Raw genomic sequence first — 16,178 nt, 5'->3', positions numbered from 1 at the left:
TTGATTCACATATCGGTGTCCTTGAGGGGTTCTAACAACTCAGAACCCGTTGGAAAAATTGGAATTAGTGAGAAATAATAGCTGATGAAGACTCATAAGATGCAACACAGTTCTTAGATATTCTCGAGATACCAGAGGGTATTACTCGACGGTAGATCAAAGTAGAGGTTGGACTGGGGTATTGACTTGCAAAAGACAAGTGCTTTAACTTGTCCGAGAAATGGGATCAAAGAGAAAATATGGTCGGAACCACGATTGCATAGGATCAATTCACAGATACCAGATGATATTATATCAACGAAATAGTTATTATTACAAGAAGCTTCTATGGTAGGATCTACATCGTGTCCATGGGCATGAACACAAAGTTCAAGGTCGACTCCCACTTCTTCAATGTATAACCTTCCATTCACCTCTCACTTTCGAATAAGTTGTAGTGTTGAAATTTTATCTAGCAAAATACCAGAAGAGTATGACTCGCGAAAACTTTTGAGTTCACACATATTAAGGAAGGCATAGGTTCAACCCGTCAGGGTATCGTGGAAACATATACCACAAGCTTCAATAGTAAATACCACCAGCTCAAAAACAGAGCATGGTTGAGAAAGTAGAGGATACAATTTACCAAAGGCCTTATATATCCGTGGAAAGGCTCACAAGGTTATTTGAATATGGAGGACACTGCCAGATAATAATCCAACAAGAGGTCTGGTGGTCTACAACGGAGCTGATGTGAGTATCGGTACTCTATCAAAGGGAGAAGGAACGCAAGTGCATCGGATTATAGAAGCAACTGACTAACTCAAAGCTCAAATGCAAAGGAATTATGATTTCCAAATCAAGGGATCCGAAGCAATGCTCTGATTAGGGATGGATAAGTTGAATAGCCTTAGGGATACAATCGACAGTAATTTGATTAGTCGAGAACCAGCTCCTGTTTAAAATGACGTCTGAGCCGGAAGGATGAATTCTAGGATATGATTGAGGATTGCGAGCATTCGCAACAATTTGAATCAACGGACTCAAAATGATAATGACAAAAGATGCCAATAAGATTATAGACTTATGGGATTAACCATAATGCTAGTAAGCAAGAATTTCAAGAGCAACAGGCTCCTGAAGATTTTCGGAAGATAGAATGATATTTTGAACACTTTTGTGAAATACTTGAATCAACTGGGGATGAGCGGATACTCGGTAAGTGCGAGGATTATCCATAGGGGTATTCAGGTGACAATGAACAACAAGGTAGTAAGCTCAAAGGATTCTCGGAACAACAGAGCGAATTTCGGGGTATCTTGTAATAACAAGATCATCTGGGAAACATTGTATGAATGGCGAGTATACGTGGTTATCCATAGGAGTTTATCGATGAAAGGGAATTGCAAAAGCGATGAACACAAGTTCTCGGGTTATCAGCGGAGAGTATCTTCAGGGTCTTCACGTGCAACAGACGATCATCAGTAATAAGGGGCTCTCCGGGTGAAAGTGATAACGAGATCCTAATGTTAGATTTAGTAAAATCATTTAACCCGAATAGAAGAGAGATCAGAGTCCCAGAGTATAGGCAAGGAGTAAAAGATCCTAATACCACCCAATGGCGACGTGGGCCCGTAAGACACACAGCCATGTTAGTAAAAGTTTTTGAAATGTCTAGACTAGACTTCGGCCAAGGAGTGTGGAAGGGGGATTCCTACAGGCAGTCGGCTCTGATACCAACTTGTGACGCCCCCGATTTGACCGTACACTAATCATGCACGCAAATGTGTACGATCAAGATCAGGGACTCACGGGAAGATATCACAACACAACTCTAAAACATACATAAGTCATACAAGCATCATAATACAAGCCAGGGGCCTCGAGGGCTCGAATACAAGTGCTCGATCACAGACGAGTCAGCGGAAGCAACAATATCTGAGTACAGACATAAGTTAAACAAGTTTGCCTTAAGAAGGCTAGCACAAAAGTAGCAACGATCGAAAAGGCAAGGCCTCCTGCCTGGGACCTCCTAACTACTCCTCGAAGCCGAACTCCACGTAGAATCATCCTCGGGATCTCTAGCTCCTGGACTCCAGCATCTGGTTGCGACAACCAGGTATAGAAAGGGGAAAGAGGGAGAAAAGCAACCGTGAGTACTCATCCAAAGTACTCGCAAGCAAGGAGCTACACTACATATGCATGTGTATATGTGTAAAGGGCCATATCGGTGGACTGAACTGCAGAATGCCAGAATAAGAGGGGGATAGCTAATCCTGTCGAAGACTACGCTTCTGGCAGCCTCCATCTTGTAGCATGTAGAAGAGAGTAGATTGAAGTCCTCCAAGTAGCATCGTATAGCATAATCCTACCCAGCGATCCCCTCCTCGTCGCCCTGTTAGAGAGCGATCACCGGGTTGTATCTGGCACTTGGAAGGGTGTATTTTATTAAGTATCCAGTTCTAGTTGTCATAAGGTCAAGGTACAACTCCGGGTCGTCCTTTTACCGAGGGACACGGCTATTCGAATAGATAAACTTCCCTGCAGGGGTGCACCACATAACCCAACACGCTCGATCCCATTTGGCCGGACACACTTTTCTGGATCATGCCCGGCCTCGGAAGATCAACACGTCGCAGCCCCACCTAAGCACAACAGAGAGGTCAGCACGCCGGTCTAACCCTATGCGCGCAGGGGTCTGGGCCCATCGCCCTATGCACACCTACACGTTGCGTACGCGGCCGGAAGTAGACCTAGCCCCCTTAATACAAGCGCGAGCTTACGGTCCAATGCGGCGCGCGCCACTCAGTCGCTGACGTCAAAAGAGCTTCGGCTGATACCACGACGCCGGGATACCCATAACTACTCCCGCGTAGATGGTTAGTGCGTATAGACCAAATGGCCAGACTCAGATCAAATACCAAGATCTCGTTAAGCGTGTTAAGTATCTGCGAACGCCGACCAGGGCCAGGCCCACCTCTCTCCTAGGTGGTCTCAACCTGCCCTGTCGCTCCGCCACAAAGTAACAGTCGGGGGCCGTCAGGAACCCAGGCCCACCTCTACCGGGGTGGAGCCACCAGTCCTTTCAGCCCCCTCATCAGAATCACTTGCGGGTACTCCTCGAGCCGACCCGACTTTAGTCACCACATGTGTCATGTATATAATGTATATAGTATATACCCATGATCACCTCCCGAAGTGATCACGACCCAGTAGTATAGCATGGCGGACGGACAAGAGTGTAGGGCCACTGATGGAACACTAGCATCCTATACTAGGCAGTAGGATAGCAGGTAAGGGTAACAACAGTAGAAGCAAGGGCAGGCTATGCATCAATATAGGATTAACGGAAAGCAGTAACATGCTACACTACTCTAATGCAAGCAGTATAGAGAAGAATAGGCGATATCTGGTGATCAAGGGGGGGGGGCTTGCCTGGTTGCTCTGGCAAGTAGGAGGGGTCGTCAACTCCGTAGTCGAACTGGGGGTCGTCAGTAGTCTCGGGGTCTACCGGAAAGAAGTAACGGAGGGGGAACACAATAAATAATAGAGCAATCAAAGCAACACAAAGCGTAGCATGACAATACACGGTGCTAGGTGTGCCCTAACGCGGTAATAGGTGATACCGACGAAGGGGGGAAACATCCGGGAAGGTATTCCCGGTGTTTCGCGTTTTCGGACAAAGGTACCGGAGGGGGGAAGTTGCGAGTTCGATAGGTTAGGGAGGTGTGGCGGACGAACGGGCTGCGTATCCGGATTCGTCTCGTCGTTCTGAGCAACTTTCATGTAGAAAACATTTTCATCCGAGTTACGGTTTAAAAGATATGAATTTTGAAAGATTATTTGAATTTCTGGAATTATTTGAATTTAGCAAAAATGAATTATGACGTCAGCATGAGGTAACGCTGACGTCAGCAGGTCAACAGGTCGGCTGACCAGTCAAACCAGACAGGTGGGTCCAGTGGGACCCACATGTCATTGACAGGGCACTAACAGAGTTTTATAACTAACTTAAACAAGGTTATTAGCAGGTAGGCCCCACCTGTCAGTGCCTATTTAGATTAATTAATTAGTTTTATTTATAAAAACATTTTATTTAGTTTACTTACGCGGCGGGGCCCGCATGACAGTGACACTGGGCTGCCCAGTCAGCAGTTGACTGGGGTCAACCCAGTCAACTGGGCCACCAGGACCCACTGGCAGCGACCAGGGGGGCCCACTTAGCCACGTTGGCGGACGGCGCCGGAACAGCTCCGGCGAGCCAAATCGCGGCGGCGCGCGGCGGGCTCGGCTCGGGTTTAGCGCACAGGGGGTCCCAGGGGCAAACCGAAGAGCGGGGCGAGGCCTACACGATGCGGCCAAGGCAACGGAGGCACGAACGGGACCAAAAGGTCGCCGTGGCCACGCCGCCGACGAGGCCAGGCGGCGGAGGGTGCGGCCTAACGCGGCGCGGTGGCTACGGCAAGCTAGCGAGCTAATGGAGAGGGGGAGGAGGAGCAAGAGCTCACAGCGGGGCGTAGCCGTTTAGAGCGGGCGCGGGGAAGGCGTGGTGCAGTCGGAACCGACAGCGAACGGCGGCGGGGATCCGAGGAGGAAGAAGATGGCGCGGGGTCGATGCGGGGTTCCCGGGGCTCGGGCCCGTGGTCGAGGAGGAGGGGCCCGACGCGGCGGAGCTCGTGGACACGTCGGGGAGGAGAACGGGGCTCGGTGGCCGCGGCTATGGCGCAGCCATGGCGACGGCGGTGCTCGGTTGCGGTGGGGAACGAGGTGGAGCTGAGGGGGGAAAGGCGCAGGGGCCGAGAGGGAGAGCGGGTGAGTGGAGGGGAGGGCTCGAGGCGTCGAGGGGATGTCGCCCTTATCCCCTCTCCGACGGGGACGGCGACAGGGTTCGGTGGCGACCGGCGAGCGCGGTCGCTGGGTCGGGGGAACAGGGAGGAGGGAGGCGACCGGGGGAAAGGTGGGCTGCTGGGCTGGGCCGCCCAGATGAGCCGGCCAGCTGGGCCATCTGGCCCAGTGAGAGGGGGGGTTAGGTCCAGGAAGGGGTTTGCTCTTTTTTTGTTTGTTTGTTTCTTTTTATTTTATTTTCTTTTATCTCTTTTCTGTTTTATTTCATTTTAATGCATTTAGGCATTTTCTAAAAATATGTTTTCTCCACAATAATTATCAGTGCAATATTTGGCACCCACCGAACATTTTTGTTTAAAATTTTGAAAACTTTTATTATTGACATTAATTTGAATTTAAATTTTGAAACGGTTTCGAATCATCACGAGGTTAACAACAGTAACCGTGGTGACGTGGCATCATTAGCGTGGGATTACTGTAGCTTAATTATCCGGGCGTCACAGTAGTGCTCGGATTTGCCATCTCTGCACCGTCGGATTGGTTTCATCCAACGATCATTATTCAAAGTTATTCATCCAACGACGTACCAGCGATCCAGCCACTTACATATGGGCCCACCGGCTCCCTCCAAAGCCCCAACGCACTAGAAAGCAGCATTCTTAGGGAGCTTGGAGTTTTAGTAGATATATATACCTGGTCAAAAAAAAAGAGCCCTACTGGTTTTTTTTTTGAGGGGTAAGAGAGCCCTACTGGTGAGCGAATCTGGAGGCAGCAAAGCCCAGTCCATACCGCGTGAAAAGTAGGCCCAAAGTGAACGCGGCTCCTCCCACGAACCCGGTGCGCACTTGTCTGTTGTCCGAGTGGTCAGTGGTCATAAACCCTTCTCCCTCCTCAGCCTCCTCTTTCCCCCTCTCGAAAGACTGCGCGGCCGCGAAGCCAAACCCTAGCCTCCGCCCCCCCTTGGAATCCGCATCGTCTTCAGGTACGACTTTTCCTCCCAGTCTCCTACCGTCCTCTGTGCTAATCACTAGTCTATATCTATACTATATACTCCCTCCGTTCCTAAATATAAGTCTTTCTAGAGATTTCACTAAGAGACTATATACGGATGTATATAGACATATTTTAGAATATAGATTCACTCATTTTGCTCCGTATGTAGTCCCTTATTGGAATCTCTTAAAAGACTTATATTTTGGAACGGAGGGAGTACAATATAGTGTACGAGTTTTGAAATTTTGAACCCTAAGCCTAAGAATGAATTTCAGCCGTTGATGAGTGTCAATCCAATGGCCTGGAGCGAAGGGATTCGCATCAACAGTGTCATTGTTTTACTCTAGAGAAATCTAGGATATTATCGCGTGCCTACAAGGCCTCAACTCAGGTAGCCAAGGAGAGGGAGCAGGATTGTGTGGCTGTAGCAAAGTTACTACTGTCCACCTGTCCCCAAGGCTTACTTCAGAACTTTCACGTGAGGATCCTGTTATCTGTTGTGAATTGGTGACGTTGTAAATTCCAGTACAGGCTAGAAGTATCTCGGTGCGGTGTGTATACAGTCTGGCAACCTACAGTAGTACAGTATACTACTCCATAGCGGTTTACCCTTATGTGCTAGATACAAATGTTCAAACAATCCATGTAAAATTTAGGCTTGAAAGTTTTTTTTTGACTTAAAATATTTTCATTTACACAAAGTGATCTCGAGGACACAAGACTGAAATAGAGATTATGAAACCAGTAAAAAGATTGAGATTATGACCAAAAAAGAAATGTATATTTTTGAAAAAACTAACTTAATGGTGGTAAAAGGAGGAAAATGCAAAGTTGGAAATTAATTAGTTTGAATATGCGAAACTATATTTCATGACACACATCAATAAAATTTCTTAGTGAAAGTAAAACGAGGCCTTCAACCATGCTTCATAAAGAACGATGTTGCACCATTGTGTGTTATGCTAATTATATGAAAGTTTCAAGGAGTTCCCATTAGAAAACATAAATCTTCTTTTGAATTACATGATAAATTTAACCATAACATAGATGTTTAAATTTTTATTTTAATGGTTTAAACATAATGATCTGTCGTGCAAAGCACGTACAAATTATTAGTATAGATTTTATTGGGAGGTTCTTTGCTGTTCCGTTTGGGTTGGGGAGACGGACCATGCTCTGTTTTGATTGGGGAGATGCGGGGGGGAGACATATCTGTTATTTTTTGTCCGTGTTGCTCGTAGGATCTGACTGACACGCCCTTCTTTGGTTGCAGCAGGGAGGGATGAGCAGGCGCTGGAGCAGGACGATCTATGTTGGCAACCTCCCTGGGGATATCCGGGAGAGGGAGGTGGAGGACCTCTTCTACAAGGTCTTGCAATTCATTTCTGTCATTATGTTGTAAAATAAGGAATTTGCGCTAAGCTCTCTGTTAAGCCATGTTCGCTAGATTCATCTCTGTGATGTGGTTATTCTTGTTCCCAAATTAAATTAGCAGTACGATTTGTGCAATTTAATGGGATGTAGAATATGGTACCGTTGTGCAAAAAGAAAACAAAGACAAGAGAAGTATAGTGACTTGAGAAGGCTGATGCCTCATGTACCTTCCATCCAACTTTCCTGAATCTCAAGTCAGGATATGGCTCCAGGATGTACTAGTTTTCTACTGCTGAATTTGCGTGTATGATTTTGTGCAAAGGTCTAATATTATCAGCCTTGTTCATGTAGTATGGCCGTATTGTTGATATTGACCTGAAGGTTCCTCCAAGGCCGCCTGGCTATGCTTTTGTTGAGGTAATATACAACCTAATGCTCTTGATAGTGCTCACTCTATTTTGTTCTCCTGCTGAGACATCATTGCTGTATACAAAGTGGGCACAAACTGATGATAAGCTTATATGTAATTTTGTAGTTTGAAGATCCTCGTGACGCCGAAGATGCCTGTGCTGGACGGGATGGGTATAACTTCGATGGAAATCGTCTAAGAGTAACAACACTATAGTCTTAGCAACTTACTCCATTCAAAGTCTCTAATTTCTCTGTGTAATGCCCACTTCTGTGTGGTGTGTGCAGGTGGAACCTGCTCATGGTGGGAGAGGTAGTGGTGGCCCCTCTCATGATCGTTCTAGCAGCTTTGGTGGCGGCGGCGGCGGTGGCGGACGCCGGGGTGTCTCCAGGCACACGGATTACCGTGGTATGGCTTTTTACAGATAATATTGAAAATAATGCTAAGTACCCAGTCCTCTGCCAGCAAGCTTAATCTCTGCAATATTGTGCACAGTTCTGGTTACTGGCCTGCCTTCTTCTGCGTCCTGGCAAGATTTAAAGGTTTTATTATCATCCGTTCTTTCTTGATTTTAGCTGTAAAATGTTTTCTTTCATGCGAGCAAGTAATATTTGCCTGAATAATCTCTGCTCAGGACCATATGCGAAGGGCTGGTGATGTTTGTTTCGCAGAAGTGTATCGTGAAGGCGGCGGTAAGCCTGATTTTGAGCACACCTTTGGTTTATACTAATTGACTTACGTTGATTTAACACCCATCTTAACTATTAAGAAGCAGTGAAGTATGTGCTTAATGTGATAACTCTGGAGCTATTTTTACAAAGGGAAAGTTCAGTCCCAGATCCATTCTGAAATTCCCATCTAACCCTCAACTCACACCCGATCATTTACCACCACCTGTAAGAATAACTCCTCAAGCATGTGAAATCTGAATAGCTAAGAAAAAAATTGAAGCAGAATTCCTATTACCAGCAAGTGCATTCTACTAATAATTATTCAAGACATTTTTTTTGTTCTGTTTGTCCAGAATCCCAATGCTTAATCAAGTCTGACAAAACTAGGCACTCATATTACCTGAAATGTTCCACAACAAAATACCGTTTGTTTCTGTTTATATTTCTATAAGAAGAGGGTTTTCTTCATCAGGACCAGTGATTTGTTCCCTTTGTGCTTCTGTTGATGGCAGCAGCTCCTACTCTACTATAAGGCACTTTCTGACTTTATGTGCATGTTATGCCATATTTCATTTGCGGCTTTATGCTTTGCATTTACTACCATACCATTTTTCGTTTCCTTTATGCATATAGTACTCTGAAGCAATAATGATTCCTTGTATATTTAGTGTCTTGACCTGTGTTTTTATATTGTTACAGGCACCATAGGAATTGTGGACTACACAAACTATGATGATATGAAATATGCTGTAAGTCTGTATTAATCTGTTTTATTGTATCCTCTCTAATTCATTTGTCTATTTGTATTAAGGTTTTCATCCAATGACCATTGCTGGTACTAATTTGGATGCGTGAAAATACCTAACTATTGCACTGTATAGGAATCTTTTATACTGTTACTGTGTTATACTAATTAGTAGTTCTTGTCGTTCTCTTTCTATGTTTTTTGTTCTAATTACACCGTCTTGGCTGTTGACTATCGCTTGCAGATAAAGAAACTGGATGACACTGAATTTAAGAATGCGTTTTCTAAAGGTTATATAAGGGTAAGCACTTGCTTGCATCCTAGTCAGTCCTGGGATTCTGGTTCATGAGGCTAACCATGTGCCTTCTCTGCAGGTGAAGGAATATGATGGCAAACGTGGGCGCTCCTACTCACGTAGCCGGAGCCCAAGTCGTAGCCGCAGCAAAAGCAGGAGCCCAAGGTTTATATATCGTATTATGATGGTGTCCTTTTTATTCTGTTTTATAAGTATCTTAGTTGTATGAAATTGTTATATGCAGCAAATCTCCCAGGGCCCGCTCAGCATCTAGGTCCAGATCAAGGTCTCTTTCTTCCCGTTCTCGTTCAGCATCAAAAGGACGTTCTCCATCAAGGTAATATACATTGATTGCAGTAGATTCCCAACCTCCAAAATAGTAGTACTCTACTACGCTTTCAGGTGTACAACATGATCTAGGCTTCCTGTAATATTTACTTGTATTCTATATTTGTTGATACATTTGCAAAGAAGCTTGCTAATTTGAAAACAATTGTATACTAAAGAATGAGTTGTTCTGTCATTTCAGCCTATTGGCTGTAGTAGTAACGAAGTTCAGTTATTTGATTATGTTCCCAGACACCTTTGATAATGTTGGCACATGATAATGTCGGACTGCAAGGGGATTTCCTTCTCAAGAACTCAGTTTATGCTACAAACGATGTGAACTGCTTAGATTCTTGTGTTTTTTGAAGACTTCTCTTCATTTTATCTGGGATTGTGCGGCGATCTGGGGATTGCACATTAGGATATTGAGGATGGAATTTGCTACAGTTGTGTTGGTTGTATGAGGTATGCTCGTTTATTGAGAGCTTCTATGGAAAGCTAAAATCACCCTATTTTCCTTACCTAATGTACTGTAACTGATTACCATCAGAGCTTGGGCATAGCGCATTTTTTGGAATTCTGGACATAAGAGCCTTAAGGAATGACGATATGGATTATGATGGTACAGTGACTAGGAATTTGCTTGGGAGTCCAATGCATGAGGAATGAGTTTGCTTCCTACTTGTACTCTCCACATGGTTGTAGTTTGCATGCACTAATTGCATTCAGTACCAGATGTTTGCATTTCCTTGAGCTCTTTTCGCTTTCATTTGGTTAGTCCAATACCGGGTGAGGCATGAAGGCTTTTTGGACTCAAGCTGATATAAATGTGCATTCTGGATATTGAATTCAGTTGTTTGTGGAACTTTTTGCAGATCACCAGCAAGATCGAAATCCCCAATTGCTTCTGTAAGTTTCTTTATGTTTACTTAATATGTTGTTTCTACCCTATAATGTTTTTGGAACTTTTGCAGATCACCAGTATTATGGATCTCTTTCATTTTTGTTTTTTACTTATGTTGTTTCTACTCTAATGTTTGTTCCCAGCCGGCAAACGGTGTAGTGGCAAGTCCAGGGGCAAGCCCGAAGAAACGCAGTCCAAGCAGGAGTCCATCTCGTTCACGGTCACCTGATGTAAATGTTGTTCCTTGTCTACATGTCCCTTGAAGATCACGGCATGGCTGCTCTGACTAACTTGTCCACATTTTCAGGCGAAATCTGAATAGAAGCACTGCACTGGGCAGATGAGGCGTGTGCTCAGGTCTAGATATTTGTTGTCCTCTATGCTTCTTGAGAAGATGTCAGCAACTGTCCAATGAGTCTCCTTTATTGTATGAACAGTGTCAACTTGTATTGCTGAAGCCATCGAACTTGAGCACTATCATATGCGATGCCTGCCAGCCAGCCTTTCATTCAACTAGTACTTTGTCTGTTAAATGTTATTTCGTGGATTCTGTTAAAAAATTCATGCAAGACGTTTGTGTATTCATGCTTCATGCTTTTTCTCACCAATGTTCCTGTTACCATCGTTTTACAGCGTATGCTCGTATAAGTTCGTACTCTGTTCTGAATTAATTGAGGTTCTAGATTTGTCCTAAGTCAGACTTTTAAGTTTAATCAAGTCTAGAATAATATATGGATCTTTTTAACACCAGCTTAAAATACATTTTTGTCCAGTTTTTTTGTTTAGGACAACAAAAAACTAATTAATTCGGAGCGAAAAAAGTAATAAGGAATTGATGCCCTATAAGGCCTTGTACGGTGTAAGGCGCGTCTCTTTTGAAGAAATAGACATTGGTTTTAAAAAAGTTCGGTTTATTTTTCCAAACACCTCTCTAAGCACCTAATATTGTACAAGGCCTTCAAGGCGGACCCTTAAACCTTTGCTATATGTTCGATGGCCACTTTTGCCATTTAATAGGGATCTGTATATGCCCGCTTCGCAGTACGAATGTATGGGTTCCGGTATCCAAGAGACAAAAGTGGGGATTCCAGTACCAAAAGACAAACATGGGATTTTGTCGGAGTCCGGAATGTATGTGCCATCTTTTAGAGGAAAGGCATGCGCCCGACTTTATAAATAAAGCCATAAGGCAGGTAGCAAATACACAAAGGTTCAAGACCCACAACCAGCAAGACCCCAACCAGGGCCACACGCAAGAGAGTTAAAAGGGGATACATGGCTCCCTAGCCGCAGGCCGAAAATATTACTGTCCAAAAAGACTAGCCGACGAGGCACACACTAGCTAAGCATCCTGCTCTTGTCTGCAAAAATTAGACGTCGAGGCCCGAACTTTGGAGATCAGCTCAGACAGCGCAACTTGGTCGTCCACCTTAGTCAATGATTTCCACTGCTGCAAGAGAGCACACGACTTAAATAAGCAATCAACAGGTTTAGCCGAAACCACATGCTCAATAGTAAATTTGTTCCTAGTCGTCCAGAGAGACCAACAAATTGCTCCCAGGCCCACCCAAAAGATACGTCTGGTTACGCCCGACAAATTACTAGCAAGGGTCTGGAGCTCTGAGAAAGAAACAGGGTCCCAGGCTACATGAAGCCAATCTCTGACGCAACTCCAAATAAGTTTGGCCAGCACACAATGGAAGAAGATATGAGTCGTATCCTCTAAGTCACCACACAAGGCACATAATTGAGACCCGGGACCATTTCTCTTACGAATTTGGTCAGCCGAAGGCAGCCGGCCCCTGAAGGCTTGCCATAAGAAAATTTTCACTTTAGGAGGGATCCGAGCCTTCCAGATCTAAGAGAATTTGTTAGTAGGGGTGCCACCAATAAGCTTAGAATAAAGCGATTTAACTGAGAAGCGGCCGGAGGCAGTGTGCGGCCAGATCACCGAATCCAATTCTGTCGAGAGCGTGGGGAAGAAGGCAGTAAGACGTTGCCAATCTTCGAACTCTTCAGGCGAAAGGGAACGACGAATGCATGTGCCATCTTTAATTTTTTAAAATAAATTTCCTTTTTGTGTGCTCGTACCGCTCATGAAGCGGCAGGGGTGGCCAATATTTTCCATGCTATATGTGTTATTTTCAAGATGAGTGTTTATTCACTTGTCATTGCACGAGAGTACGACGGTAATAGGGATGCCCAGTCCCGAAATGAAAAATAAATTTATTTATGTTGTCAAATAATAAATTTCTTGGAAAGTGTTGGTATGAAAGGCACCCGTGGATACGACTAGCCATTGATTGTGAAATAATGGTGAAAAAATGATTAAACTTTATTTTCTGTTTGGGAACTGCCTATAATATATCTAGCATGGAAAGTGTTGGGAATTACTCGATCGTTTTCATTGACGGGAAAAGTATGCCTCTCAATTTTTTGTATCTCTCAATTTAAGTTTTGAGCTCCGGCACCTCTACAAATCCCTACTTCCGTCTGCGAAGGGCCTTTCTATTTACTTTATGCAATTTTTATTTTTTATTTAAGTCTCCATCTTTTCTTATAAAGCACCAACTAGGGAACACTATGATCACACTTGAGCATCGGATATAGCTAATATACGAGTGTGTTCCATGAATTGATCAATGATTAAGCATGACGGGCTAGGGAGAGCTTTCTTTGGCGTTGATATTTTAAAAGACATGGTTGCTTGTTGATATGCTTGAGTATTGAAATCTTCATGTCAAAACTAGACTATTGCTTTGAACCATATGAAAGTCCAAATGTCCATGCCATAAAAGAAAAAAAATGTGATGAACATGTTAGGCAGTTTTCCACATCAAAAATTCTGTTTTTATCATTTACCTACCCGAGGACGAGCGGGAATTAAGCTTGGGGATGCTGATACGTCTCCAACGTATCTATAATTTTTTTTGTTCCATGGTGTTATATTATCATTCTTGGATGTTTTACAATCATTTTATAGCAACTTTATATCATTTTTTGGGACTAACCTATTGACATAGTGCCAGTTGCTATTTTTTCCTTGTTTATACTTCGCAGAAAATCAATACCAAACGGAGTCCAAATGCAGCGAAACTTTTTTAAGTTTTTTTTTTGGACCAGAAGACATCTAGTGAGCCAAAGAAGTACCAGAGGGGAGCCCTGAGGGGGGCACAACCCACCAGGGCGCGCCTGGAGGCCCAGGCGTGCCCAGATGGGTTGTGCCCACCTCAGTGGCCTCTCGCACCGCCTCTTCGCCCTATAAATACTCAAATATTTCAGAAACCCTAGGGGAGTCGACGAAACACAATTCCAGCCATCGCAAGTTCCAGAACCACGTGATCCAATTTAAAGACCATCACGGAGGGGTTCTTCATCCTTATTGGTGCCTCTCCGATGATGCGTGAGTAGTTCACCATAGACCCACGGGTCCGTATGCAGTAGCTAGATGGCTTCCTCTTTCTCTTTTGATTCTCAATACAATGGTCTCTCGGAGATCTATTTAATGTAACTCTTTTTGCGGTGTGTTTGTTGGGATCCGATGAACTTTGAGTTTATGATCAGATCTAAATCCATGAATATTATTTGAGTCTTCTTTGATCTCTTATATGCATGATTATCAATAGCCTCGTATTTCTTCTTCGAATCTTTGGTTTAGTTAGGCCAACTAGATCGATTTTTCTTGCCATGGGAAGAGGTGCTTTGTGATGGGTTGGATCTTGCGGTGTTCTTTCCCAGTGATAGAAGGGGCAGCAAGACACACATGTATCGTTGCTATTAAGGATGACAAGATGGGGGCTATTCCTACATGAATAGATCTCGTCTACATCATGCCATCGTTCTTATTGCATTACTCCGTTTCTCCATGAACTTAATACACTAGATGCATGCTGGATAGTGGTCAATGTGTGGAGTAATAGTAGTAAATGCAGGCAGGAGTCGGTCTACTAATCTTGGACGTGATGCTTAAATATTGATCATTGCCTTGGATATCGTCATAACTATTTAATTTTCTATCAATTTCCCAACAGTAATTTGTTTACCCACCGTGTGCTATTTCTTGAGAGAAGCCACTAGTGAAATCTACGGCCCCCGGGTCTATTCTTTATCATATCTGGTTTCCGATCTATTATTTGCCTTTGAGATCTATTTTTATTTGCTTTTGTTTTCAGATCTATTATTCCAAAAAGCCAAAAATACCTTTCTACACTTTTTTATTTGCATCTTTTATTTCGCGTTTTATCGAGATCTATTTACCCAATCTACCATAATTTTATCCCGTCAACTTGACAATTTCTGGCGCCGTTACCCGAAGAGTGATTGACATCCCCTCATACGCGTCGGGTTGCAAGTATTTATTCTTTGTGTGCATGTACCGTTTACATAGTGTTGCTTGGTTCTCCTACTGGATTGATACCTTGGTTTCATAACTGAGGGAAATACCTACCGTAGCTGTACTACATCATCCCTTCCTCTTTGGGGAAATACCGACGCAGTTTCAAGCGACATCAAACCACAAGAAGATCGTTGGAAAAACAGAAGGAGGACACAACACTGCCAGCAGAAAGAGGTACTCCTCTTCCCTTATTCGTGCAAATCTTACGTTTCCGCTCACACCGTATTCATCCCACGAAAGAAACTAGGTGAGCGCTTCCTACTGCACGTTCTTCGTGATACTAAATGCACAAGGTTTCTCCCCATTTACTATTTCACCTTAGCTACAAGTCAGTCGCCTGCCTGGATTTCAATTCAGGGTCAGTTGATTCACAATTAAAAGTAGTAGCACCCGCTTAGGCGCGCAGAGCACCTAGTCCGCCTGTTCGCCGGGGAAGCAGCGCATCGGTGTGTATCATAGGGGTGTGGGGCGCAGGAGCTGATTGCACCCGGTATGGAGGTCGGCGGGGCTTGAAGGGATGGCTGGGGGGTGGTACCAAGCACGGCGGTGAGGTGAGGTCGAGGGGAGGGCGGAGGCAGGGGACTAGGCCGGTGGTCGCTGGCGTTTCGAGGAAGATCGTCAACACTGACTGGTTGGAGGTGGATGAAGGCGATCTGCCCATTCTTTGTACATCGGACGATGTAGAAAAAATGGACTGACCTATTTGTTTTCGGTCGACTATTATTTTCATAGGACCACACCTTGTGGTGTGCTGGAGGAGTATCTGCATTTCCCAGCCATCCCTATCCTCATATTTCAAAATCCTAGAATCTAATTTCGTGTGCCATGCATGTTGTAGAGCTATCATATGTCTCTCGTCATTTATTTCTCACCCACCTGCTATCTGCTACTTTTACACTGACTACTTGTGCACACACTTCACCCATACTCACATTATTGTTTTTATGCATGGATATTTCAGACTCTGACGCACTGTTGATAAATACATAAAAGAAAAGATAGAAGTCGCTCCAGTCTAATTCGAGGATAAGCACTAAGCGTTTCAACGCTCTAAAGGGTGCAGTGTTAGTACATGGAGACAGTAAATGTAGCTCTGCAGTTGATGATCTCAATTGCCACACACAACCATCCCAGGTGCTTGCTTTAACTTCGCCCTGTCAAATGTGGTTGCATGTTGCATATGTTGTCTAGCTTGTATTGGTTCCAATTTGGTTAAATTGCATCAGCTTACTTTACACAT

The 16,178-nt window shown here is 44.2% G+C and overlaps 1 protein-coding gene across 13 annotated transcripts; it reads left to right on the top strand.

The window, feature by feature from the left end:
* Positions 1 to 5,652: 5,652 nt before the first annotated feature.
* LOC109750273 (serine/arginine-rich-splicing factor SR34) lies at positions 5,653 to 11,134 on the top strand. 13 transcript variants are annotated; one of them, XR_012182042.1, is made up of 17 exons: positions 5,744 to 5,806; positions 6,093 to 6,295; positions 7,091 to 7,186; positions 7,543 to 7,608; positions 7,727 to 7,801; positions 7,888 to 8,008; positions 8,096 to 8,142; positions 8,235 to 8,292; positions 8,971 to 9,020; positions 9,261 to 9,317; positions 9,391 to 9,476; positions 9,556 to 9,648; positions 9,891 to 10,103; positions 10,189 to 10,260; positions 10,514 to 10,547; positions 10,686 to 10,772; positions 10,850 to 11,134. XR_012182042.1 is itself a non-coding variant. In XM_073496625.1 (15 exons), exons 3-15 carry the CDS (start codon positions 7,100 to 7,102, stop codon positions 10,862 to 10,864), a joined length of 876 nt encoding a protein of 291 aa, XP_073352726.1. In that variant the 5' UTR covers positions 5,734 to 5,806; positions 6,093 to 6,295; positions 7,091 to 7,099; the 3' UTR covers positions 10,865 to 11,134. The 13 variants fall into 13 exon arrangements, 7 of the variants coding, with proteins under 7 accessions (XP_020164838.1, XP_020164823.1, XP_073352727.1 ...); XR_012182039.1 differs by having other exon boundaries at positions 5,752 to 5,806; positions 10,007 to 10,103; positions 10,850 to 11,123; XR_002229863.4 differs by lacking the exon at positions 6,093 to 6,295 and having other exon boundaries at positions 5,653 to 5,806.
* The last annotated feature ends 5,044 nt before the right edge of the window (positions 11,135 to 16,178 follow it).

The sequence above is a fragment of the Aegilops tauschii genome, chromosome 4, assembly GCF_002575655.3.
Source record: "Aegilops tauschii subsp. strangulata cultivar AL8/78 chromosome 4, Aet v6.0, whole genome shotgun sequence".
NCBI classification, from domain to species: Eukaryota; Viridiplantae; Streptophyta; class Magnoliopsida; order Poales; family Poaceae; genus Aegilops; species Aegilops tauschii.
Note: the sequence above shows the minus strand (reverse complement) of the source record. Positions and strands in the feature narration are given on the sequence as shown.

Coding starts and splice junctions, on each gene's coding strand:
- LOC109750273 (XM_020309234.4), top strand. CDS start 7,100: ATGAGCAGGCGCTGGAGCAGGACGATCTATGTTGGCAACCTCCCTGGG. Junction 7,187..7,542: donor TGGAGGACCTCTTCTACAAG/GTCTTGCAATTC, acceptor TTGTTCATGTAG/TATGGCCGTATTGTTGATAT. Junction 7,609..7,726: donor CTGGCTATGCTTTTGTTGAG/GTAATATACAAC, acceptor GTAATTTTGTAG/TTTGAAGATCCTCGTGACGC.